This window comes from Chinchilla lanigera, unplaced genomic scaffold (genome assembly GCF_000276665.1).
Source record: "Chinchilla lanigera isolate Chin_1 unplaced genomic scaffold, ChiLan1.0 scaffold00026, whole genome shotgun sequence".
Taxonomy (NCBI): Eukaryota; Metazoa; Chordata; class Mammalia; order Rodentia; family Chinchillidae; genus Chinchilla; species Chinchilla lanigera.
Window position 1 is genome coordinate 23,452,243 of NW_004955427.1, and position 27,708 is coordinate 23,479,950.

Here is a 27,708-nt window from a genome sequence, read left to right on the forward strand (position 1 = left end):
CACCCTAGTGTCCAGGAACTAGGATGATTTTTCAAGTTCCACAAAACCCTCAGCTTCTTTGTTTCTGAGACTTTAATCTTAAAGATGGAAGGAAAGCCACTGCCAGGTGCCTCTCCCTGACAGGAATAAATGTGGTCCATTTATCTAGGGGTTACCACTGGGTTTGCTAAAGGCAGGCCTTCTAGCCCTGCAAAGTTCTGCGTGTATCATCAGCCAGCTCTGTTCTTACCAATGAAGTTGAACAGGATACAGAGTTTGTATCTCCACAAACAGCCTGTGGCTGGAATTTCCCTTTACTTACAACTCAGTAGGGGGGGTTAGATTTTATTTTCTGATCTGCTTGAGACCTATTTATGATCTTTACTCTTGGCACCTTCGACATTAAGCTAAGGAGAGGGGAGAGAGCTCTGGCGAGGCTGGTGCTTGTGTGTAAGGCAGCAAGCCTCCACTCTGGCTACCCATCAGGGTCACCTGGGAGCTTTTCAAAACTACCGCAACCAGGTCCCACTGCCCTACATTCTGAATGAACTGTACTCTGGCAGGACCCAGGAAATCTGTACGAGGTTCAAAACCAGTTTGAGAATCACTGGTCCAAAGTGAAGAAAGTCAGCCAACTAATGTTAACCCTGGGGTCAAATTCTACAGCCCTGCTACTAGATTTGGAGTTAGAAAGTGAGAACTTCTTCCAGTATCAGAATCCACAGACAGCCTGCCTATCTGTCTTTATTTCCTCCTCATTGCACCCCACCAACCCTTCTAATGCCCTGTTTGCTTTTACCCACAGTCTTTAGCCAGTCCCATCTGGGGACTGGCTTCTGTTCAAATAAGAAACGCAGAGTAGCTCCTGGACCTAAACAGAGGCATTTCAGCATCACTGTAGTGCACAGTGCTGGCTCCCCTCACCTGTCGCCCAGGCGCTTGGCCTGGGTCTCTTCTGAAAGATGGCTCTGAGTTGACCTACAGGGCTTGACGGATGGGGCTTGGCCAGCAGCTCAGACTTCTGACTCATATTTGGCACTGGCCTGGCTCAGCCTTATCTCTTGATTGTTTACCCCACCTCCTGGCCCTAGATTTTCCCCGACCCTTCTACCTCGTTCCTGGTCCTCTGCCCACAGCTCTGGCATCTTTTCTGGCTTCTATTCACTGTTCTCTGGGGCCTCTGTCAGGGCTTCTTGCACCAGGTTATTTGCTGTGCCCTCTCTGTGTTTGCCCCTGAGCCTCTTAGCTCAGTTCACCAGCATACTTCCACATACTCATCCACAGTACTGCATGTATGCTGCCAGGTCTGCAGTTGCAAAGGAGTTAATTTGTCTGGAATTTAGCCAAAGCTAAAACATTCCTCTTCTTTAAGTCTCCTGGGTTGCCTGAAAGGCATAAAATGGCCTGTGAAGACTAATGCATCAGATGAGATAATGTACATGAAAGGCCTTAAACTGAAAAGCAGGACATACCTATGAAGTAGTAGCGGCAGTCTTGCATATGCCATGCTGGGTGTGGCTGGTAGTTGGTGGTCAGGAGCCCCCGATGAGGAGCAGAGACTGGTCATAGTCACAAGAGTGATACGTTTGCAAACCTGGAAATTTAAGAGTACAAGAAACAGGACCCAGTGGGCAGTACAAAGAGCAAGAGGTCAGGGTTCATGACATAACCTGGGTGCCTAAGAAGGAGGAATTGCTAAAAGCTTTCCCTCAGCAAGTCCTTTTGGCTTTATCTCATCAATATATATCCAGGATCTGGCCCCTTGTCATGCCACCATGGCTACCAGCCTGGTCTAAGCTGCCATCAGCGTCTGCCTGGTCTAGTACAGTAACTCCTGCTTGGGTTCCCTTCTTGCACCTTTGTTCCTCCACAGTCCTTTCTCAACAGAGCAGCCCAATTGATCCTTTCAAAAAGGGGAAGATATTTCACCTGGTCTCATTCATCTGCTCATGGTGCTGTCCTGTCTCCCTATCCTTCTCAGGATAAAAGCTCAGGTCCCTTCCCTAGGATGCAGAGCTCTACATAATCTGGCCCCTGGCTACTTCTTGAATCTCACCCTCTACAACTTAGTCATCTGCCCCACTTACCATGGGCTTCTTGCTGTTTCCTGAGATGCCAAGGTCATTGTCATTCCTGTCTGAAAGTCTCTACCTTGCTGCTCACTCTATCCGGAGCATCTTTCTCTAGACAGCAACATAGTTCCCTTTCATTTCATTCAAGGCAAGCCTAAGTGTCCCCTCAGAGGGTCCTGTGCTGGCATTTCAGTCTTATGTAGTACTCCTATCATATGTGCTCCTTTTTCCAGATGCATTTTGTGTAACGCTGAAATAAATATGTAGTAAGTCCTTATTAATTTGTTATCTGAATCTCCTACCAACACACAATCTCCATGAGCATAGGCATTTTGAGTCTGTTCCCTGCTTGTACTGTGCATTGTATTGTTGAATGGGTGGATGGATGAATAAATACATGGATAACAAACTGAAGACTCTAGCAAGAAGGCAAGACACAGGGCAAAGAACTGCCTTAACCCTAAGTTCTTTTGTGGGTCTGCGGAGAGAAACACCTGTTTCCTAGAGTAACAAGCCTTGGGTTTGAGGTGGAGTTACTGCTCCAAGGACGGTGAGGACAGGAAACATCCATCTGGGGGAGGGGGTTCTGGTCATTCTGGAGCTGGGCTTTTCTGGTAATTTCAGAGAACGTCAGAGGCCCAGTGAGGAAGCTTAAAGATGGAGACATTTTTGATTTTTTTCTCCAGTGGTCCTGTTTCTTTGGGATATATATTTTTTAGAATCTTCAGAAGAAACTTCTCTTCACCATTACCCTCTCTCTTGACAGATATCCTTGACCAGCTCAACTGCTTTCACATTGAAAGCACAATAAGATGCACTTTTCTAAGTGTGGTGGGTAAGAACGTGGGCACTAGGTACAAACCACAGTTTTATGTTTCCTTCCTTACTATGTGATCTTAGTCAAAGTATTCAAATTCCCCAGAGCCTCACTGCCTCCTCTGTAAGTAGGGTATAAGGAAAAGGCCTTTGCTGAGGATATTGAAAGGGTGAAATGTGATCCTGAATTTTGGGCAAAATATTTGGCATGATGTTATGCTTGGCAGATATCTAGCTATTATTGTCAAAGTGCTAGAAGAAAATGTTCTTGTTTGACACAGCTCCTCAGAGTTCCCAGCCGTAGAGCTTTTCAAACATTTATGTGTTCACCTGTCATCTGCAACAATCTTGTTAAAGTGCAGATTTGATTCAGAAGGGAGGGGAAGGCCCCTGATTCCATATTGCTGATGTTTCAGACTGTGCTCTGACTGACCAGGCCCTGTACAAGATAGGGGTAGGGATAAAATACAGATAAATGCATGTTCCTGAAACCTCACAGCTTCTGTGTTGTGTTGTTCTAAATCTCTTTCCCTGTTGGTGTCCTGGAATGTGGTTTTAGCTGTAGCCACCTTCCCTGCTATTTCAGTCCTGCAGTGAGGGCTCACACAAAGAAACTTACCCTCCAAGGCTTCACTCAGTGCTGAGAAAGGGGTGGGGCGGGAGTTTCTTTCTTAAAACTGCTGCTGGGTTTCTGTGGCCCTCAGACATATGGTCAGGTGATTGTTTTCATGGCTGCTTAATGGTTTGTGAAGCAATTGCTGGAGGAAACATAACTATAGCAAGCCAGGCCAGAGGGACAGAAGGACTCATGAGCCAATGTTATCTTTGCGGAGCACCCGGCCTATTCTTGCTCCAGTTTAATCTCTCTCTGCCCAGCAGTGACAGATGGCTTCCACATGGTTTGACCTACTGTTCGGCTAGACCTGACCAGATAGTCATCCATCAGCTGCCCTGTTTGGCCCCCCAGAGGGTACCCTGTGGTTTGTGGGAGGCAGAAGTTGGAGGTTTTGTTTTGAGCTCATCACATCTTGTGGCTGGTTATAGTATAGTTTCAGGCATGGACAGTTCTTACTCCAGATGTTTTCATCCTGGTGTCCATATGTTTCAAGGCGGGATCAGCAGGTTTACATGGTGATGTTAAACTAATTAATCATAAGCTGATGCTTTAATTGCTTCAGGACCCAAGGTGGGCTTGGGACCAGCAAAGATGTAAGTTACACACATGGCATTATTCAGCCGGAGAACGAAGATGAAGCTGAGCTCTCTCTATGCTTTGGCACAATCTCTATTTTCTTACTGATATTAAATGTTACTCACAAAGCCTCTGAAAGCTATGTGGGAAAATCTCCAAATAGTGCTCATAGCTCTCTTTGAATATGACAAAATAAAAACTTAATAAGTTATAGGGCATAAGAAAAAAGCAATAAGCAGAGGGATTGTGCAGAGTGGAAATCAAGAGGCCTGAATTCTTTTACATTTGGCTTTTCTCTGAGAACACATCACTCAATTGACTTAACAAACCTTTTTAAGTACCTACTAAGTGGATCTTAGAAATTTCTAGGTTGCTTTTCTTTAGTAACTGTAAAATTAAATTGGTACATGAGTTTAACTTACAGGAAACTTTATATAAAGTAATTTTACATTTCTTTCCTTATAAAAGCAGTTCTGTTTGTTAAAATCTTCCTATTCTGCTATGTAAATTGTACTCTCCTTAAAAAAAGAAGAAAAACTTTAACAAAGTCAAAAAATAGAAGAATGTAATTACAATGTTGATAGAGTACCACCTGGCCAAATCTATTTGGTACTACCTTATCAATCTGTTAAAAATTAAAAATACCCAATTATCCTTAGCATTATTTATGACAGAGTTGAAAGACACTAGATATGCCTTTTCTGCCTTCATAAGAAGAATGAGGGCTGGGGTAAGCTTAGTGGTAGAACTCCTGCCCACCCTGCTCAAAGCCCTGGGTTCGATCCTTAGCACTGAAAAGCAAAACAGTTGGATAAATGCCGCAAGTTGAACATGAATTCCTCTAGCTCCTCACCCAGAGACATCTGATGTTTTATTAACTTCTCTGGGAAAGGAGATTCTCTTTCACATAGTTTTAAGGACATGTTTTTCTCCCAAAAGACAGTTTTTCCATATACAAGAAAATAGAGATGAGAAAAAAACCTAAAATTTCCTTCCAGGCACTGTGGCACATGTGTGTAATCCCAGCTACTCAGAAGACTGAGACAGAAAGATCCCAAGTTTGAGGTCAGCCAGAGTAACTTAGCTAGACCCTGTCTCAAAATAAAAAATAAAGTTCCCACTACTGTGCATAACTGGTACAAAATAAGCATTCAATAACCAGTAACACTTGGGTGTGCTTCTTTGGTGTGTATTAAGATTTTTCTCAGTTGAGGCAATACTGTTTATCTGTTTATAACTTAATGATCTGATTTGACATTTTATTTATTTATTTTTTTTTTGGTTTTTCTCCGGTACCGGGAACCGAACTCACAACCTTGCGCTTGCCAGGCAGGCGCTTTGCCGCTGAGCTAAATCCCCAGCCCCTGATTTGACATTTTAGTTTCATTTGACCTGAATGATTTGGCTGAGTACCTTATCTGTCAGCTGATCACTTGCTTGGACTTTTCTCTTGGCTTTCTGATTTGGAGAGTTGAGGTCTCTAGGGTTTGCCAAGAGGATAGAGCCTCTGTTATGCCTCACCTCCTGGGATGATCTGACAGGCATGTCCCCACTTTCAGTCTCACAGTAAGGATTAAACAGCTGCAGCCCCATTAGCTGGGGTGGAAGGGAAAGCCCTGTGCTCAGGACTCATTTGTCAGGAAGATGAAACAGCTCTGATGACTTTGCTGTGTCTCTCTGGAGGTGAACATGTGTTACTGCGCCTCTACAGCACAAAACAAAGGGCCCCACATGCAGCATGGGGTGGAGGTTCCTGTACCCTTTTGCAATCTAGTCTATAAGAAGTAACAGCATCTGTGCCTTTGTTTGAGGACAAGGCATCCCCACTTACAGGTGCTCTGGATGTGGCTAACACATGCCAAGGCAGTGGAAGTGCCTTAGAGGTCTACCCCAAGAGAGAGAGAGAGACCCCTAATTTTCAATTTAGGGTATGAAAAGATCCACTGTAAGAGCATGGCCCCCAAAATGAGTCACTGGCTGATTCTGAATTCTCTGAGGGAAAAAACCCTTGCAGATTATTCAGGGGTCCAGCTCCTTAACTTCTAAGGGCAAAGTGTCTGCCAGTAGAGGTGTGTGGTCAGTAGGACAGGGTCTGCTTTGCAGATGATAGACTTCAGCCATGTCAAAAGGGCTCCCATTTTGAATTTGGTTCCTGGTAGGAACCATATGTCCTGTAGGGTTAGGACATATGGGGCAGATCCTGGGGAAATGTTCTCTTCCAGGAATAGTAGTAGACATTGTGAGTTCCTTGCTGGGATGCACCATGTGACTTTGGCTACTTATTTTGCCTCTTGTTGGAATAGCTGATATACTTTTCTTTTTGTTGTACTTTTCACAATACTTTGATTTTATTTGCACAACTTGGGGCATTAATGGCAGTCTACTAGAACTGGGTGAGAGAAAAGATAGGAAATTCATTGCATTAATGGTTACAGGCCAGGCAACTGGATGGTTGCTTTGTTTATCTCATGTGGTTTACAGGATTTCTGATTCTGAGTGAAGACGTATGACTACAGCAGTGTAAAGTTTATTCCTGGTTTTAGGAATGAAGTGAATGGAATTCAAATAATGCACACTTTTGGCAATAATCTTCTCTTACAACTAGCCCCTATCACAGACCTTAAAGGTTAGCAAATCATATCTTGCATTATATGATTGCTTCTAGAACAGAATCAATTTTTTTCCAGAATATTCTGCAGAAGAAATCTCATTACAGAGAAAATTTGAGTGTGCTTTTTAGTGGAAAGTTATCTTGCAAGTGACACTGCACATTTTTGTAGCCAGTTAGAGTAAACCAGGAACCAAATTCAAAATGGGAGCCCTTTTGACATGGCTGAAGTCTATCATCTGCAAGTCATTCTTTCAGGAGAATGGCTTGGCTGTATCAATTTAAGTTGATCACAGCAGGAGAATGGGCCTCCATCCTGCAGTCTCCAATCACTGACTTCAGGAATAAAACAAGAAAATTGCGACATTTTTTTCTTAGGTACCAAAAGTAAGGACAAGGTGACAATATAGAGCAGTTCTGAATTAGCATGACTTTGCTGGAATGTAGTTGATTTTCCTGTTTGTGATCAAAATGATGTGTAACGAGGCATTGAGGGGAAGTAGTATGGCTGGATGCTGCAGGAAACTGTGCTGCAGGTGCACTACATTCTGCGTGGTAGATCCTAGGGACAGTGTAGACTGTGCTGCAATTGGAATAATGGTAATAATAACTGCACTGCGTATGTATGGGAATTTAAATTTAATAAAGAAGTTTTGGTGTAAGGATTTAAGAAAATGCTTTTTAAGCCCATTATTAGCCAAGTTATTTTCTTTTGGCTGGGAAGCTGGTTAGTATGAGCAGCTCGGGGAAGTGGCTGAAGGGGAGAGAAGGGCATGTGGCCCTCAGTCGCCTAGAGTCTAAATGTGTCCAACTCTGACCTTAGCACTCAAACAACAAAGCACTGAGCAGAGCCAGGATGAGGTGCTGAGGCAGAAGGACAGTGAGGCTGGGCTGAGTACCTCTGGAATGGGGAGGACCACTGTCCTCACCTCCTGGGCACTGCTTACTCAGAAACAGAAAGTCTGAGATCAGATAGTTCAACTTCCTCATTTTATGCCTAAGGAAACAGAAACACAGAGGAGTCAGAATCCCAGAGCTCTTGGCTGCTGGCCGAGGGATGATGCCTGAACTGATGGGCAGCTCTGTAGATAGAAAGGCATCTGAGGCTGGCAGGGAAGAATGACAAGGGAAGAATGAGAGAGGTAGGCAGATGGGAGAGGTTGGAGGGGGCAGCTGGTAGGAGATGGAAAGGCCAAAAAAAGAAAAAAAACCAAAATATCCACTCCTGCTGGCCATGTCCCAAGGACAAACATAATTCCTAAATGTTCCTTCGCAGAGGCATAAACAGTCACAGAGAAGAACCACGTGATGGGTTGACCAAGGCTGCGAAATGTCATCTGTGCCTAATGACTAAGCGCCCCTGTTTATTCATGTTCCTAGTCCAGTGCTTTAACCTTGCTCTTTCCTTTTAAGACATTGGAGACCTTCTCTGCCATTCTGCCCTTCTCATTTGGTTTGTGGCTATAGTCAGGGGCAACAGAAGTTTAGATTCTGTCCACCCATTTCTTTCTGGCTCAAGGTAAAGGAAGTGGTGAAGAAGGTGCTGAACTTGGGCAATATAACTTGTCTGAGTGTTTTGATGTTCTGAAAAGGAACTCTAGGGAAAAACAGTGAGTAAATGCATAAGTCAACATTTTATTCATTCCTCTATTGTAAGAGATACCATGGTGACTTCTTTTGTGAAGCATAATTATTTGTTAGTTTAGTAACACATTTCCCTGCCCCCTGATAAGGAAACATGACAGTATTTAATGTGCTGATCTAGTGTAAGTATGGCATTTTTGTTTGTTTTTAGTTTTCATCTGTGATCATAGACCTAGGGGCTGAAGGAACCTGGGAAAACTTCCAGCTTTCCTACCCGCTCTGGCTGGTTCAAGAAGCCTCTTCCCACTGTCCCTGCTAGTGGCTCAAACCCGTTCCCTCTTAATCTTCACAGTGACTTGCTCCTACCTCTATGGGAGCTTTTACTGCATTTGATTTAAATTACAGTTATTTGAGGATTTGTCTTAAGTTGCAGCTGTGAGGCCCTGAGGGCAAAGGATGGGTGGGCAGGAATCCTGCCTTATTCCTCTTTGATCTCAGCCAGCCCCCAGCACAGAGCCTGGCCCACTCTCCATAAATATTTGAATGAGTGACAAGCTGTTAGCAATCTCTGGAAGCAGCCACAGTGGGACATCTCTAATAAGTGGAAAGTTCACCTCCTTGGGTTCCCTGGGTAGGAGGAGAGTATAAATAGGCCATGAGGAGAGAAGACTAGCATCTACTGGCTGCACTTGGGGACAGGATAATACCCTGCTTTTATTATTTACTTGTGTCCCACCTGGCCCAAGCCGTATATAAGGCCTTTCTTGGTACAGGAAAACTTAATACCCTACATAGATCTGGACAAATGATGTGAGGAGTGATTCTAGGATTTGAACTCAGTTTGGGAGGACATTGTTATCAGACACCGTTAATGTCCATTCATATCCCCTGTGCCAACCCTGGGGATCATTTAAAGTTAATTTCCATGCAGACTGATAGCTTCCTGCATTTCTTTGTCAGGGTTCTTCTTTGACCTTGGGTGGGTCAGGCTGGAAATGCCAGGGACTTAACACAGGGGGGAACTTCAACCAGTGAACAATAGGACTGAGTGTATGTATAGCCTATATTCTTCACTCTGCACAGGGACAGCTGGGAGGAGTTCTTTTAGGGCCGAGGACATAGCTCAGCAGTAGGGCAGCTGCCTGGTAAGCATGAGGTTGTGAGTTTGATTCCCAGTTCAAAAAAAATAGTTTCTCAAAAGATCTCCTGGGGCCTTAAACCCCAGCTACTCATAGCACTAACCCACTAAGTAAAACATCCTTTATTCATTTCCACTCCCTTTCTTCTCTCACTTCTCCTCTCCCTCACTGTACTTCCTGGAAACATGTGCAGATAAACTATCTGCCCCAAATTCTGTCCCAAGATCTGCTGTGGGGAGAACCCAAACTAAGACAGTGACAAGAACAGGAAATTTGGGGGGATTTCAAAGTTATTCCCTTAGAAGGCAAAGCTATTAAAATCAGTTCCTGCTTCTTTTTTTCCCCTCTTCTATTTCTAAATGCATGTTTTTCTGTCAGTTCTATAAATAGAGTTTAATTTCCAATAGACTTTGTGTCCTAGCTCAGAAAATAGGGCTGATAATGATTCCTCATCTCTGAAGGGTAGTTACTTCACATAACAGTGGTCAGTATTATTCTGGCTGTATTAGAGAAATGCACTGTGTCAGGGGGGTCTCACACCAAGCTAAAAACAGACATGGCATGTAGGGGTCATTAGACATCAGGATGGATTTGTGTTAAGTACCTCACTTAACCTTTTAAACTTCCACAGAGACCTTTTAAATTAAGAGAGACATTATGAAGCTGGCCCGTGTTTGCGATGAAGCTCTTGGAGGTTAGGAACAGCTGAGGTGAATGGTGACCATGAGGGATGTGGGAGAGGAAAATAAAGAACCTTCATTAAACCTACCCAGCATTAATGAACTATGCCTGAGCTAGTTGAGCTTCTAGAAAGTGGTGATGTTGATGAGTATTTTCTTGTCCTTTGAGAAGAATCCCAACAAAGAGTGAAAGTGTGTGATAACCCTCCTCCCTGGTCTTTCTTCAGGCAGAAGGTTTGTGATTCAGAAAAGTGCTTTGTGGATATCACAGTATAACTTGATTGTTTTGACACCTCAGACAGTTAATAGGATGGAGCAGTTAGAAATAACCAAGGTAACTACTGTATCATGTTTGTAGGGCTTTTCTTTTGCTTGCTCCTTCTTGGAGGGGTTTTTTTGCTGGCCTGCTAGGAAATAACACTCATGTTCATAAATTTTTAATTAGCAAGCAAGGATGGGAATGAATGTGAACAAAACACAAGAGAAAGGAGACAACAGCTCAAGAGAGTCCCCACAGAAACTTTTGGGGTTACCCACAGATGACTTCTGGCATCAGGTAGAGAGATGTTCCCAAGTCAAACAGGGTTCTGGGGGCCCCCATATACCTTAATTTTAACATACAAAATGTCATGGCTGCAAATGCTGTCTTTATGTAAACTCTAAGTGCCAGGACCTCGCCTCTTTTGGCAGGGAACAGGGAGAAGGGAGGACAAGAGGGACATTTTTGGCCAGTGGCAGGAATATACAGAATTTCCCTATTTCTTTTACCTTCTTTGGCCAGTACTGCTGCCATCTGTGGGAGTGATACCCTGGGTATCACTCTGTCCTGAGTCAGGGAGATGTCTTTACCTCCTTCCACTTGTACTGTTGTCTGACCCATTACTTTTAAAAAATGCCCATGGAAGGACTGTGCTATCCCTCAGGGTGACTTCATAAGATAGTTGTGAAGGTTATATATACAGTAGTCCATATAAAGAGACTGCATTAATAGTACATTAAGGAGGCTGGGGATTTAGCTCAGCAGCAAAGCGCCTGCCTGGCAAGCACAAGGTCGTGAGTTTGATTCCCGGTACTGGAAAAAAAAAAAAAATAGCACATTAAGAGCTGGTACAAGCCAAGCATGGTGGCACACACCTGTAATCCCAGCACTCAGGAGGCTGAGGCAGGAGGATCATTGAGAGTTCGAGACCAGCCTGGGCTACAAAGTGAGCTCAAGGCCAGCCTGAACTGCATAGTGAGACCCTGTCTCAAAAAGAACCCCCAACAAAAAAAGGAGCTGATACAAAATCTATACTGGTTCCCCAGAAGGAGAGGTCTCAGGCACTGTCCCTGCCATCTGCCAAGATTATAGGTCATAGAGAAAGATTTCTTTTAAGCCTGGAGCAGATATACCAGTATGGCCTATACCAGCCTCTCTCAAACTTTATTTAGGTGCCCCACTTCCCCAAATAAACACCCACCCCAAAAGTACACAGTAGATGTCTTTTCACCTTGCCCTACTAAGCATTCACTCTCTTTTGCCTCTCCCAGAACGCTTATGTCAACATCAACCGCATTATGTCTGTGGCCTCTCGCCTCTCTGAGGCTGGCCATTATGCTTCCCAGCAAATCAAGCAGATCTCCACGCAGCTAGACCAGGAGTGGAAGAGCTTTGCGGCTGCCCTGGATGAACGCAGCACTATTCTGGCCATGTCTGCCGTTTTCCACCAGAAGGCTGAGCAGGTGAGGCCTGGGGATCGCTGCTAGTGGTGGGAAGGGTACAGGAGCAGGGGACAGCAGGGTAGGAGCACACTCTATTTGTGAAACTCCTAAGCTGCTGCCAGATAGTTGCAACAACAACTGGTCTTCTCCCTTTCGTGGCCCATTTATGCATGAAACATTGGTAACTTTGGGTGGCTTTGCTCATGACCCAAAGGAGAGGTGACCCAGATCTTCTTTACATACTGCTCAATAGCTCATGTTGGGCATGTTTGCATGTGTGTGTTGACTGTCTGTTCAATGTCCATACATTCTCTGCACACAGGCTAAAGGGATGAAAGTACTGTGATCATTTCCCTGCTGAGAGCAGGGAAACTAATTCTCCATGAAGTATTTGTTATAGATAATAATGCAGTAATAATACAATTTGTTATAGATAATAATGCGGTAGAAACCATAGTTACTACTGCCATTTACTTACTAGTTGGCTAGGCCTTGGCCAATGACCTTAGTGACCTGTATAGAGAGGTGAGCTGAAGCTCAGCGGTTAAGCAACTTCCCGAAGAGCTTGTGGCATGTTGGAGCCTGGTTCAGACAGCTAATAGCTAGCTGTTAAATTTTCAGGAATTCTGTGAGCTAATTGTTAAACATAGCATTACTTAAAGCTAAATTATATCAATTTGTAATTAAGTACGTTATATTAAAAATAAAAGAAATAAAACCCCTGAAATTCATTTCCTAATTATTTTAGAGTATTTTTATTATTATCTGTGTTCTTGAGGTTATTCTTCTCTATTTTATTCCTCTATGGTATAAATGCTGTGAAATGTGCTACTGGTCCTCTCTTCCATTTCACATTTGGCAGTTTCACATTGGTAGTTTAAAAAGACCATGGTAAAGAGGGTGTGTGTCTGTTGGTTTGTTTGTGGTGCTGAGGGTTGAACGCAGGGCCTCACATGTGTGAGGCTGTACTACTGAGGCTGTACTACTGAGCTATATTCCCAGGCCTGGTAGAAGTTTTATACCATAGAAATCAAATGCTGCACACCAGAGCTTGACTTACCATTTCACTGAGTGACCACAGTCTTTAGAAAATGAGGAAGAATAATGTTAAAAATGTGCTTTGTGTGTTGCACACAAAATGAAAATGCTCTTCTCCTATTTCAAACAATCATTACATTCAGCAAAAGAGTCGCTCACATCATTGATGAACAAGTAATGTGCTGACATAAGTCTTCAAATATCTGCACTTTTCTCTCACTACTTAACCTAGGAGAAAGTATCACCCAGTGTTTGTACTGGAACTGTATGAATTTGTCACTTGCAAACATAAGTCAACAATGGATACGAGTATAAAAAGCATTCTGTGAGAATTCATTGGAAAGCGCACTGTGAATGTTATTATCTTCTGTAAGTTGTGTGTTACATGCCCTTTACATCAGCAAAATTTACAATACACTTGCGTGTGTACATGTAATACATATGCACACACACATATGCTGGTTATTAAACATTTATTAACACACTGTTGTTAAAATCTCACAGTCTATGGGCAGCTCTGCTTTCAACCCAGACGTGTCATGAACATGAAAGCTTGTGGTCTTGCTGCCCATGTGTGACCCTTTGGGGGCAGTTTACCGCCCCTTCACCCAGAATGGCTGTCTCCTGTTGGGGAGGTGCTGCTCCTCCTGCATGGGCTTCTCCCACATGTTGGGAGAGAGAGGGGCTGCTCTGGGTCAGTTCTCTCCCATCAGTATGGTTATACTGATTGGATAAGCTCTTCAGAAAAAAAGAAAACTACTTCCTGAATGGTTATAGCTTCCTCACATCTAGAAAATGCAAACTACTCTCTTGGGATAGAAACATAGTGCATGGGCTGACTGGGATAGGAGGACTGGAAGTGATTCCAAGTGACCATAAGGAAAGTTTCAAATGCTATTTGTACATGTTCATTACCATTGGAGTGATGGTTTCCAGGTTTTACAAAGACTGCCAGGCAGTACCATGTGCTGTCCTGCCCCACTCTGTGTTTTCCAGAAGATAAGGCCTAACCAGAAAAAATTGACAACCCCAGTCCACCTGTCCCTGCTTTACTTGCCGTTGCAGAGTAGCCACAGAGCAAGAGAATACTGAGGTCTACTTTTCTGTATTATACTGACCTTCACCATAGTAATGAGCAGCTAGAGCTGGTTCCAGTTAAATCACTCTAGTTTCATATTTTTTTGGGGGAAACATAGTATGTTATTACACTGAATACTACACTTTGGTGTTAAGTTCATTAGCTGGGAATGAATAATTAATCATGTGTGTACACCTCAAAGCTACAACCTACAGTGGAGCCACTAGCACCACCCACCCCCAGAAGTTATACTTAGAAACAACCATTTTTATCTCTTCAGGAAAATTATTCTATAAATTTTTAGAAAGTCTCAGTACTAACTAATTAAATAGAAATAGTGATAAGAAGGAAAAGCATCCTAAAATTTCATGGCTCTCTAGGTTCAAATCCCCAACACTGCATTTCAGAGAAAATGCCTTCTTTATATGGAAAAGACCTCCCAGCACTGTGAGAAGCATCAGTGCACATATGTTGTTTTAAAAATGAAGATGTCACTAATGGCTAATAGTGCTAGCAGTTTTCCTAGTTTTGCTGTTTCTAAATACCACACTGAATGAGGCAAGATGATGTGTGACTATAATCCCAGCACTCTGAGCAGCTGAGGCAAAAAGATTACAAGGTGAGTTCCAACCTGACCAATTTTGTGACTTAGGGAGACCTTTAGGGCATATCTGAAAAAAATGTCTGAGGATATACCTGTAGTTCACTGTGGAGATGCAGGGTATAAGCCTCAGTGATGCAAAAATAAAAAGCTAATAGACAGACTGTAGATAGATAAAAAGATTCCTAGATACTTAGGTAAAATTAATAAGTAAGTAGCCACTTACTATAAAGAAAAAGTTGAGCCGTAAGGTTCTCTTATCAGGTGTGAAACCCCAAGACATGACCTCACTTCCAGGCAACATGCCCAAACAGAATTTGGAACTCTCGTAATAGGCATCACAATCTAGAAGCAGCCTCTCCCGAGCTCATTTGCCTGGAGACGGTCAAGGATGAATATGCTGAGCTGCTTCTCTACTTCCTGAGGCTGCAACCTCAGGACCCCAGGCGAAAGTATATGGGAAAAATTGAGAAGACGGTTAACTCCATCCAGACGCCACAGGGCACGAAGCAGCAGCCACCCAACTGTCACAGACAGTCCAGGGAAGGTCTTCCCAGGACCGAGCACCAGTGACCTGCCAAAATCAAGGCAGCCATCTGAAGTCTCCCCGAGCCCAGGTACCAATGAAACCAAAACTCGAAAGATCCCAGGGCAAGTTTCAGCAGGCCCAGAGATACCCAGTAGCTCTGGGCAGGTCTCCCCAAAGCTGGCAGCAATAAAGTTAAACAAAGGTATCCAGTGATGGAGACCAAAGTCACACTGAGCAGACCCTGTGAGACACAAGACCAGCCTGGCCCAGCTACCACCAGAAATGACGTGGCAGGGAGCTATGCTGAAGTCCAGCCAGTGTGGTCAGTGCAGGCACTCAGGCCGCCCTCACCCATCAAGCCCTTTGTTCCAGTTTTCCTGGGCAGCGAATCCTAGTATGGTCCCTTCTTCCCGAGCACCTCCACAACCCACACCTCTACCCAACAGGCCCTTCGTATGGGAAGAGATATGATGAGAACAAGTTTTGAGACTTCCTCCTCTGAGGACAGTGAAGTTCAAGACACCTGGTTATTGGATAATAAACAGTTTTTCACCACAAAAGATGTAGATGGGGAAAGAGACTCATATATTATATCACTTCAGTTGGAGTCAGAAGAAGAGTTTATGCTTTCTGAGCTTAAAAAAGATTCTGAACTATTAACTTATGCATTGCCTTGTGTACCAGAAAATGCTAACGTACCTTGTGTAACAGTACACATTAAAATGCCTTATGTACCAGAGTATCCTAACGGGCCTTGTGTACCACAACATCCTAAAGTGCCATGCATACCAGAACATGCTAAAGGACCTTGTGTACCATATCATCGCAAAGGGCCTTGTGTACATTAACATTCTAAAGGGCCTTGTGTACTAGAACATCCTAACATGCCTTGTGTACCACAACATTCTAAAGGGCCTTATGTACAGAACATCCTAAAATACCTTCTTCAGGAGAACAAAATCCATCTATCATAGAGCTGTGTGCCTCTGGAGAAAACTTTATTTTGCAAATGTTCACAATTTTCAAGCAAAACATTTCTTCAGGCATGGTCATTGTGCTGTCTGCTCAGACCGTGTAGGGGGACTTGGATGTCAGGTATACAAGTGTATTAACTGCAAAGTTATGGTTCATAAGAAGTGCCACGCACTTGTCACAATTGAATGCGAGCAGCCCTCTTTGCCACCAGAATCCATGATGCCAATAGTGCCATCATCCATGGCGTCAGACCCTGCACTGATAATAATTTCATGTAATCCTAAATGTTATGAGGGTTTGGAAGATGCGGATGAAGAGAATGTGGCAGGGAACAATGGGGAAAGTGGAAAAGCTTCCTCCAGTTTAGGATTTCAGGACTTTGATTTGCTTCAAGTAATAGGCAGAGGAAGTTATACAAAGATACTACTAGTTCAATTTAAAAAAAACAGATCATATCTATGCATTGAAAGTGGTGTAGAAAGAGCATGCCAACCTTGATCATGTACACATGGAGAAACATGTTTTGGAGCAGGTATGGAACCATCCTCTTCTTATTGGACTGCATTGTTTCTTTGAGACAGAAATCAGACTGTTCCCTGTTTTAGACTACATATGTGGAAGAGATCTACTGTTTCACATGCAGCAGCAGAAAACACTTCCCGAAAAGCATGCCAAGTTTTACTCTGTAGAAATCAGTTTAGCATTCCGTTTTCTTCATGAGCAAGGGATACTGTACAGAGATTTGAAATTGGAGAATTTATTACTAGATTCAGAAAGGCACATTAAACTCACTGATTTTGGCTTGTGTAAGGAAGGACTACAGCCCAGGGATAAGACCAGCACTTTCTGTGACACTGCTACTTATCTTGCTCCTGAAATTCTAAGAGGAGAAGATTATGGTTTCAGTGTGGACTGGTGGCCTCTTGGAGTATTCATGTGCAATGATGGTTGGAAAGTCTTCATTTCATCTTGTGGAGAGCCCTGATAACCCTGATCACAATATAAACAATATTCTGTTGCAAGTTATTTTGGAAGAGAAATTCACATACCATCTTGTCTGTCTGTACAAGCTGCAAGTGTCCTGGACAGTTTTCTGAAGACGGACGCAGAGGAACAACTGGGTTGTCTTCCTCAAACAGGCTTTGTGGATATTCAGGACCATCCATTCTTTCCAAGTGTGGATTAGAGCATGATGGAGCAAAAGCAGGTGGTTCCTCCCTTTAAACCAAATATTTCTGGAGAATTCGGTTTAGACAGCTTCATTCCTCAGTTTACTAATGAGCCTGTCCAGCACACTCCAGATGACAATGACATTCTGAGGAAGATGGATGGACACGACTTTGCAGGTTTTGAGTATCAGTCACCTTTTGATGTATGAGGAACAGGTCCAATCCTCATTTCTCAACTAAGCATTCTGCTTATGTTGCTATTGAATGCATGGAAAAATTTGTTACCAGTTTGGATTCAATTAGGAATTTCATAATTTTCTAGATGTTAACTTTAATTTCTTTTTTGTAGTTATATTTAGATGTAATACTTGATTCTTAGTGTCTATAATAGAATATTGAATTTTTTGTTGATAGAGTTACTTTTTATGATTTGACTTAAGTAACGATGAGGCAATTGCTTGTTGACCATATTTGTAAACACATTCCATTTGTTGAGTGGAGACAGATGCCTAATATTTTTTCTTATTATTTACTGTAGGGGAAAAATAATTTGTCATTTAAGCAGAATGTCTTAACTGTGCTTGTTTTTCTCCAAACTATATTACCTATATATTGAGACCCCAGTTCATACTGTCTTCAGGGAATCCAAAAAATAATAACAATTTTAAATAAATCTGCAGAAAACACACATATTATAGTTCTGTCTCTTTAATTAAGCTTTTTTACTTAGAAAAACCTCCAAGTTTCTTTCTTGGTGTTATATTTGAATCTCATACAGGTAAAGGAACATCAGACACACAGCGTACCTTCAATCTCTCCCTCTGTTACCCAGTCTGACTGGGAAGGCAACATGAGAGATTCCAGCATCTAGACTTTGAGGTCAGACTTGTGGGTTCTAAGCACAGCCCAGCATTCACTAACTCAAGTCAACTCACTATTCTGAACTTGTTTTCTCTTCCTTAACGTGGGGCTAATCATGAATCTCTCAGATGACTATAAACATAGGATATCACAGATGGGACATAGAAGGTGGACAGTGTTCTTCTGGGTAGTTGCTCCACATACAATCCTGCTATGCTTATTTTCACCTCTATGTTTATTTCCACCTATAACCTTCCCATACATGAAAATAAGCCTTTGTGTCACAAGTCAAGCACAGTCCTACACTTTGAGAGGGAAGTAGGCATGTCTCTCCCTTTCTTTTTTTGAGTAGTGACTGGTTCATTCTTAGGAACAAGGTGATATTGATGGATAACACATGAAATAACATAGTAGGATTCATTTGAGGGGTAGAATTCTTCAAATTGTTTTTATTAAAATTAGCAGTTAGCAATTTATTATTAAAAGAGTTGCCAGATATAGCATTGAAGATATGCCAGATATTTAACATGGTATAAGCAGCAATTTCCAACCTTATAAATGCTTTTGAACATATTTTAAATGGATGACTTTGTTAGATATCTTTCCTGTTCCCCCCAATAGCACCTTGTCAGTTTTATACCAATGTACACAAATGATGAGAATTTTTCTTTGATGAAGTTTTAACCTTTATTCAGGATGATCTCTTATTTTTAAAATTTTGAAGTAGTAAGATTTACTGTGTATATTTTATGCAGAATTGCATTACAAATATGTTTTTAACTGTATTCTACTTATTGCATTCTTATAATGTAATGCTAGTTCTTTTATATAAAAGTTCTCTCAAAATACCAAGAAAATAAGGCAGTGTTCAGTCAGAATGGTTGGCATTTAGTATTCTTGGACATAATTTATTTTGCATTAGCCTGTGGTCAGATCATTTTATGCATATACAGCCTGCATTAAATTTCAAGTACCTTGTTCAGTGCTATTACATTTACTTTATAAATTTGTTTGGCTTTGATTTTGTCATGTAGCACAGTGCTTTGGTCATCATAATATAATCTGTATCTGTGTGCCTTCTTTCTCATGTTAAAAACCTTTCAATAAAACATGTAATATACACCAAAAATAAATAAATAAATAAATAAACAAACAAACAAACAAACATGTAATACACACTGAAAAAATAAAGCCTGTAGTGTTAAACTCCAAGTTTCTTTCTTGGTGTCATATTTGAACCTCTTACAGGTAAAGGAACATCAGACACATGGTGTACATTCAAGCTCTCCCTGTGCTACCCAGTCTGACTGGGAAGGCAACATGACTGAATCCAGAGTCTAGACTTTGAGGCCAGATTTGTGGGTTCTAATCACAGCCCTGCATTCCCTAACTCAAGTCTCCTCACTGTTCACAACTTGTTTCTTCTTCCTTAATGTGGGGCTGATCATAAATCTCCCAGATGACTATATACGTAGGATATCACAGATGGAACATGGAAGGTGAACAGTGTTCTTATGGGTAGTTGCTCCACATATAACCCTGCTATCTTTATGTTCCCCTTGTGCTTATTTCCACCTATAAGTTTCCCATGCATGCAAATAAGCATTTGTGTCACAAGTCAAGCATGGTCCTACACTCTGAGAGGGAAGTAGGCATGTCTTGCCCTCTCTTTTTTTGAGTAGTGTTCATTCTTAGGAACATGGAGATATTGATGTGCAATCTCCTGTTCTCTCTTCAGCTGTATCACTTACATACTTTGTTTGAGGTTTATCCACATTGGGAAGGAAGACTCAATGCTCTCCTCTATCTCTGGCATTGTCTCCTGGAGCTGACCATTCATTGTGTGTGCTCCAGTATAGGATTCGGAATAGAGTATTGCAGAGAAACCACAAGGGCCTGTTGGAAGAGCTGCTCCTGCAGTTGATATGAGATCATCCAGTTGCTTGCAGGTTGCTCTGTGAAGGAGTTATTGGTGAAGCAATAACTCAGCAGAGACTCTTCTGAGATGTCAGCAAGTATGTGCAGTCTGATACTGGACAACACCTGGCACCCTTCCAGAACTGCAGAGCTGTGTCCTTGTGGATGTACAGATGGAAAATCGTAACACCGACAGGCCAGGGTCTGAAAGCTGACAGTGACACCGAGACAGCAGTCAAGTAGTTGCAGAAGGGAATACAGTGCCCAAAGTGAGAGTAATTGGGGGAAGTTAACTTCTGTTTGATGTTTCTTCACCTAGATTGGGTTGGGTCAGAAGCAGTTTTATTTGTATCTGTTTTTAATGTTATGTTCTCAGGTATGACCAGTCCTTCAGGGAAACTCATAAACCATGGTTCTTTTTAGCTGGGGAGGAAAAAAAAACACTGACTCGATCATATTTGTTTTCCATGTGTTTGTTTAGGCAGCTTTTAATTGTCCTCCTATGGGCTGTTCTAAGCAATGAAATAAAAAAGTACTTAGGCAATTAATTTAAATGGAGCTGTGCACCCAGGCAAGAGGAATCACAGACAGAACCATTTCAGACTGTTGGGTGAAGAATGATTTGCATTTGAAAGGTGTATTTTTCCACCCAGTGAATTAGAGTGATTTCATATAGTTCATCCTTTGTGCATTGAGACCCATAGTCTTCCACAGTTGTTAATTTTTAAATAATTGGTTATATGTTAAGATCCATGTCGATAAATCCCATCCTAGGAGCCACTGCAGGCACAGCATAGTCTAGTCCCTTGTATCCCTCCCTAATCACACTTTCCTGGGTTGACCCAAGCATGAGTCCTAGTGAATCTTAGTCTCCACCCCCTGTGGCAATGGTCACAGCAAGGCCCTGTGGCTCCTGGCGGTTATGCAGGAGGTGCTCTTTGCTTCTCTTCATACTCAGTGACACACAGGTGCACAGAATAGTGTGTGTCACTCCTGCCATACCTGTGAACATGCAGAGTGAGAAGCTCTCATGTGCTGTCTGTTGCTATGTGAGTGATCTTTTGAGCATTCAGATAGTTCACTCTGTCCCACAGGTTCATAAAAGCCCTCCCTGTGGAAGCCACCCTTCTAGACAGTGGGTATTTTACTAGAAGCTAGTATTTGTAGGTCAAAGTTCTGGCTGCTGCATGCTCTCTGAACACCAGTAGAAATCCTCACACTTGTACCCCAGTATTGATCCTTTCTACATAACTCATCAATTCACTTCCCTGGTGTTGCACTACTCACCCACATGGCTTCTCCTTCCAGTTCCTGTCCGGAGTGGATGCCTGGTGCAAGATGTGCAGCGAAGGTGGCCTGCCATCTGAGATGCAGGACTTGGAACTGGCGATCCACCACCACCAGACCTTGTATGAGCAGGTGACCCAGGCCTACACAGAGGTGAGAACTGAGAGAGGCAGCTGGGGCCCCAGGCATGTGTGTATGTGGAGCGGGGGTGGTAGAAAGCACTACCCTCAGCACTGTGGAATAGACTTGATTGAACTAAGAAGAGAGGCAGGTTTTCTCCTGAACATCTTTATGAACTGTGGGTCTGTGAACTTTGGGCGTCTGGCTATGAGCAGATAGAGACGGGGCCATTAGGAGGCACCACAGTGGTATACACATGCACTGTCTCCTTTTTCTGTCACACACACACTCCTGCCTGCCCTGTGTGAAGACTAGATTTCCCCATGGGGGCAGAGAGGCCGGAACCAAGGCCGGTTCCTCCATGTTTGCTGTCAGGTTGGGACAGTGTTGTGTGCACCCAGCCCTGCCACCATCTTTTTGAAGCAGCACATCAAATCCTATTAACTTTCTCACTGGAATATCCGTAAGGAGACAAATGGGGAGGAGATAGAGGTGCAGGAGTGAGAAGAGGCCAGTGACCCGAAGAACAAGCGAAAAGGCCTTCTCGTTGAAAAGTCCAAGGCAGAGGGAGCATTGCGAAGTTAAGGAGAGAAACTTCTTGCTGTTCCTTTCACACCAAAAGGAAAGGGCCCTGTGGGTGCATCCATGTGGAGGGACACAGAGAAGTTGGTTCACTGACCGGCATGGATTCCAAGAGAGGGGTGAAGGGCACAAAGAGAAACTGGCTTAGGAAACTGGCGAGGAGGGCAAATGTGTGCACAGCTGGCCCTTCTACCTGCGTCAGATGGACCTGAGGTGCTGGCTGAAGGTGCATATTTCCAGGTTCCCCTCCGTTCTGAAGCAGAATAGCAAGAAGGGGGCCTGGAACCTATGATTTAATGACTGTTGTCCTGGGCGACATTGCTGCGTGTGGAAGGATACAGTGAAGCCTTCTGTGTAAGCATAAGGGTTTTGGCCACAGTCAAAACTGAGTTTGAATCTTGGGTGTCCTGATTCTTAGCTGTGTCACCTCAGGCAGGTGACTTTAGCAGTCTGAGCCTCAGGTCTTGTGAAATGGAGGTGCGGACATCTGCCTCCCGAGGTAGTGTCCAGGGCTATAAATGCAATGTGTGTAACGCACTTTCCCAGCCTGACAGTAATATGCACTAAGGGATCTTGGTAAGGGATCTTGTCACTGTGGGAGGCACAGCAGAGGAGCTCCGTGAGCCAAATGAAATCTCTGCAGGTCTGATCCAAAAGGCCCAAGGCTTTCTCTCATGACAGAACTGTGCCTCTGCCTGTGAGTCACAAATCTCTAAACTTCCTCCATGTAACATACAAGAAGAGTACAAATGCAATTAATATGCTGCTCACATCATTCACACTGGTGAGCTATGTGTGTAATGATACTTGCACCATGGGACTTTTGAGCTTCTCCCACTTCAGAGGTCAGGGGCAATCGGGCCTCCTCCTGCTGTAGAGACTGAGGCAGAGGACTGGAACTCGTATTCCCTTGGACTTCCAGGACCTGGCCTTGTCTGTAACCCCGCTTCCCAGACATAGCATGCAGAGACAGTATTCCCTGTAGGGAATTGTCCGGGTTAGCCATAGGGTATCTGTCTGAATGATGTCTCTAGAGGGCATTACCTCTACATTATTTATGAGCTACCTTGCCTGGCAATAAAGTGATGATGGTGGCAGGATTGGGTGGGTAAGGATGGTTTCCTCTACTACCTCAGCTGCACTCTGCACAGCACTTGTCTCAACCATGCCATCCTGACATCGTTTCTATGGCTGCACAAACAGGATTCCCTCTGCCTCTGTTCCTGGACCCCAGCCAAGTCTGAAGGAGGGATGAGGGGCAGAGGCAAGGGCCCAAATCTTCCCTGTTCATCACTTTGGGGATACATAGGAAACAAACCTCTTTCTGATCTTGCTAATTAGGTAAAGACCATTTCAACACCAACCAACTTCAGTCTTCTTATTGAGCAAATTAAGTTGGGATGTTAAAATGCCTATCAGTTCTCCATTGACCAGTGTGTTGAACTGGAAAGACACATGTTCTTCTGGATACTCTGCCCAGCAGTGCAGGGCTGCAGGTATTGATCCTAGGGGGCCACTTCCCAGAGTTACTGTCTGCCTTGATTGTGCCAGGATTCTAGGAAGAGGAATGACAATGTTTCCATCCCACTCTGTCAGCCCTAAGAGTGGATGCTGGGTGCCCAGGGCATGGACAGTCTGTCCACAGTCTGAGGGCTGCTCTGCTTGTGCTACAAAGATGCTGTTCAGGATAGGGGGTTGTATATGGAGAGGGGGAAGGTTAAAAAACAAATGAAACAGTGATATGGAAATAAAGAAGGCAGGAAATAGGAAAGATGTGAAGATGATGAAGGTGCTATGTGCCGGGCCCTATTGTAAACACTGCATGTGTTAACTCACTTACCACTCACCACAACTCTGTGAAGTATGTTGCATTGTCATTCCTCTTTTACAGACAAGAAAACAGGCCCAGAGCCTCTGATCACATGTCTAGAAGTTTGAGGTCAAATAGAGGAAACTAAGGAAGAAAGAACAGGAGAGATTTATAGTGGTAACCTCTACTTGACTTCATTTTTGAAATGAAGTTCTGTTGCTGATGTGATCAGTGAGCCATTCAAAATACCCACAAAGCCTATGTGTGAGGCCCTTTTCTAGACTTTGGGCAGAGGTCATGGGCAAGGCAGAGTCCCCCTCATGCAGCTAAAATTTCAGGGGGGAGCAAGAGTCTTATAGACAACTGGCCAGCCCTCTGTCAGCCCCTCTTTCCTCAGGGCTGCAGATGGTCTGCCCTTCCCTGGGCCACAGGCTGGGCACCACGGCAGCTGCAGCTGGCTGGCACATTGCTTGGTTGTGATGAGCCTGGCCTCAGCAGGAAGCCCTGGGGAAGACTCATTCCCTCTCTGTGTGTCCTGCCTCCCTGATTTCCTTTCCTTCCTGCAGGTCAGCCAGGATGGCAAAGCACTGCTAGATGTGTTACAGCGTCCCCTGAGTCCCGGGAACTCTGAGTCCCTCACAGCCACAGCCAACTACTCCAAGGCAGTGCACCAGGTGCTGGACGTGGTGCACGAGGTGCTGCACCACCAGCGGCGGCTTGAGAGCATCTGGCAGCACCGCAAGGTGCGGCTCCACCAGCGGCTGCAGCTCTGTGTCTTCCAGCAGGATGTGCAGCAGGTAACAGGCTCTGCTCCCCTGTGCCCATCATCTGTCCTGGGAGGCAGACTTAAATGGACAGCCTGACCTGGTAATTAGGCATTGAAAGACCCAGATCGATAGAGGGAGGGTGGCGATTCAGCCCCCAGCTCCTCGCTTGCACCCTGCAAAGACAAAGCAGAATACAAAAAAGTGTTGATTGCCTACTTCTTGTTTAAGCAGCTTTCTAAAACTGAGCCTTATTGTGTGGTATTGGAAAGGGAGGCTCAGTCTCAGCGATTCCTTGAAAACATAGAATGCTTTTCTCTTGGTGAGCTTGATTTTCATGCAGGCAGTGAGATTGCCAAGCAACTTGAGGCCACAGGGCTATGTGAGCACTACCAGAGTTGGACTCCAACTCTAAAGAAAGCTCACTTTTTGATCAGCAATGGAGTGGCTAAAGAGAGCGAGGGTTGGCTTAGGGATTTCTAGAAGATTCCTTCCAAAATAAACCTGTGAAACCAAATTTACATCATTCACTACACATTTCATGATTAGGGGTTACTTGTAGCTGTGTCTGTCTTTTTTCATGATTATACCATTCATGGCTTTTCTTTACTGCATATAATAAAGAAATGGTCATGTTTCAAAACATAAAAGGACAGTGTTGCCACAAATACCCTTTCAGAGGAAAAACCCATTCTTTTTCCCTTGTACTTTCTGTTTCTTCCTTCTCTGGAACCCTGGAAACTTTGCCCAGGGGGCTGAGAGGTAGAGAAGCTTGATAGGAGCTGGGCCTGAGATGAACTAGAGTCATCTCCTTGTGGGTTCTGTGGGAGGCAGACTGTGGCATTTGGGCTCAAGCACCTGTTTTCAGACTTTCTCTGTGGCTGCCATGTAACTGCAGGGTTATACACATGAAGTAATGGTTCACGCTCCTTCCATCCTTCTGTGTACAGCAAAGTAGACACGGGGATTGAGATCCCGTGGCACATGTCTTCACAGCTGCCAGGGTGGGGGACTAGTGCTAAGTTTTTTAGGTAGACAGGCAGGATGGGGGCATCTTTATCACTGTGATGTCTTCTAGGGTGTGGCAGGCTCACCTTAGTGAATGCCCCAGTAGTAGAAGGGCCTCAGGCACGCCCCCCTCCTACGCCTTTCCTGAGACCCTCAGGAAAGTTTTATTTTACAGTGCCCCCTCCTGATGAGCTGGTGGTTGTGATGGAGGTATCAGAGGGACACCTCTGCTCAGAGAGAGGGCAGTGCTGATGTAGCAGCTAGGAATCCTTCATGGGGCTGTGGGAATGGAAAAGCAAATGAGTCTGTTGCCTGCTCCTGCCCTCTGGCGCCATCCAGATGAATAGATCTTCCCTGAGCACAGAGCAGCGAGGCTGTCTATAATTGAGACGTGAGCTGCCAGCCTGGCCTGCACAAAGGAGGGGGTGTGGCTCTTCCTGTGACCTCTCTGTGACTCCTGAAGGTGATCTGGCTGTGGATTGTGGATGTCACAGTCCCCTTGGCTCCTCTTTGCCCTCCTGCTGTTCCTAAGGCTGTGGCACCAGGCTAAACTCTGCAGAGCCACGGAGGCTGTACAAGGAGAGCAGCCTGAGTTCTCCCCAGTGCTGAGTGTGGTGGCGTGTGCCTGTCATCCCAGCGCTCTGAGCGGCTAAGATGGCAGAACTGGTGTTGAGTCCAGGGTGGGCAATTTAGCAATATAGGCCCTGTCCTAAAAGAAAAAAAATGAAAACAGGGTAGGGATATAGGCCAGTGCAGAAGCCCTGATTTCCATCCCCAGAACTGAAACAAACAAACAAAATAAAACTAACAAACCAAAAGCTCCCCTAAGAATAGGTGGATAGGTCAGTGTGTCACACTCAGCATCTCAGGACCTGCTGCTGTCAGACTTTTCCTGAGGCCACCCTAATATCTGCACAAAAATAAAGAAAGAAGGTGTGAGACTACATGTGTGGCTATTCAACGTCATGCTTTTAAAAGCAAGAGCCGTTCAGTGCATCGTGTGGTTGGCAGTGCAGGCCTAAGCTTAAGAGCTGGCTGTGGTGTGAAGGCACATGGCTGTTCTGTGAGAGTGCCGTTCCCGGGATGGTTAACTCCTTGTGCTTTTCAGGATCTGTGGCAATGTCTTTGGGGAGTATAAGCTTACTCACAAATCATCCCACTGGCTTTCTTCTCCCTTACTGTTTACCTAACAAGTGCAGGAAAACTGTGGGAAAATAAAGATCTAAAGCTGGTGATGGGTCTCAGTTCTTTAGCTAACATCCAAACACCCTTAGTACCTAACAGGTATCTGAGCTTTGCTTCAAAAGGGAGCCGTACTCACACCCTTGAGACTCCAGCCATGCAGAGACCTGTCTTATTTTCTGGATCAGACTTAAATAAGTAATTTCCCTGTTCTGTGCTACACAGGTAGAGATGTTTGTATGTAACTTTAATAACTCTCTCAATTTTATAGCAAACCTCCAACTTATAAACAAGTTTCATTCCAGAAGAATGTAAATCTGATTCATTTGTAAGTCTAACAAAGTGAGTCTTATATACTTTTGACACAAATATATAATGTAAAGCATTTAAAAACCCAAACCAGGCATGGTGGCACATGCCTGTAATCCCAGCACTCAGGAGGCTGAGGCAGGATGATTGCCATGAGTGGGGGGCCAGCCTGGGCTATATAGTGAGCCTGTACTACATCATGAGCTCCTCTCTCAAAAAACAAAAACAGACCTCCTTATCATCACTGCTCTTGCTCTTGGTTCCAGACATCCTGAGCTGTGGTTGAGCACTGTACTGCTGTACACTGCCACGCTGTATGGTAAACACACAGCAGCACAACTATTATAATGTCCCGAAGACACATGAGCTACTGCCTTGGTTTGTTCACATCTGTGTAACTTCAGGTCCATTTGTATCTGTTAAAGTTTATAACTTGAATGTTTGTAAATTGGGGACTTACTGTATATTATTGTTTTTAAAGTTTGTGTGTCTCATCTATTCTAGTATCTCCTTGAGAGTAGAAACCTGGGCTTCTTCCTCTCTGTGACTCTTAAAGCTCTGAGCTATCTCTGCATGAAGCTGAGGTTCTCTTTATGTTTGCTGAATGGAGCTGAAATTATTGGAGGAGCACAGTTTTTGCCTCTGGGGAGTGAATACCATTTATGCTTCCTTCACAACCCCTCTATTAGTTGCTTTGCTGGTGAATA

At 43.9% G+C, this 27,708-nt stretch overlaps 1 protein-coding gene across 10 annotated transcripts in view; it reads left to right on the forward strand.

The window, feature by feature from the left end:
- The window catches only part of Kalrn (kalirin, RhoGEF kinase), a 638,378-nt gene that overhangs the window by 267,492 nt on the left and 343,178 nt on the right, over positions 1-27,708 (forward strand). For all 10 annotated transcript variants that reach the window (XM_013515182.1, XM_005386537.1, XM_005386534.1 and 7 more), the window contains exons 7-9: positions 11,601-11,792; positions 21,248-21,379; positions 24,305-24,535. In XM_013515182.1, the coding sequence (XP_013370636.1) occupies positions 11,601-11,792; positions 21,248-21,379; positions 24,305-24,535 (555 nt within the window). The remainder of the gene's footprint in view (positions 1-11,600; positions 11,793-21,247; positions 21,380-24,304; positions 24,536-27,708) is intronic.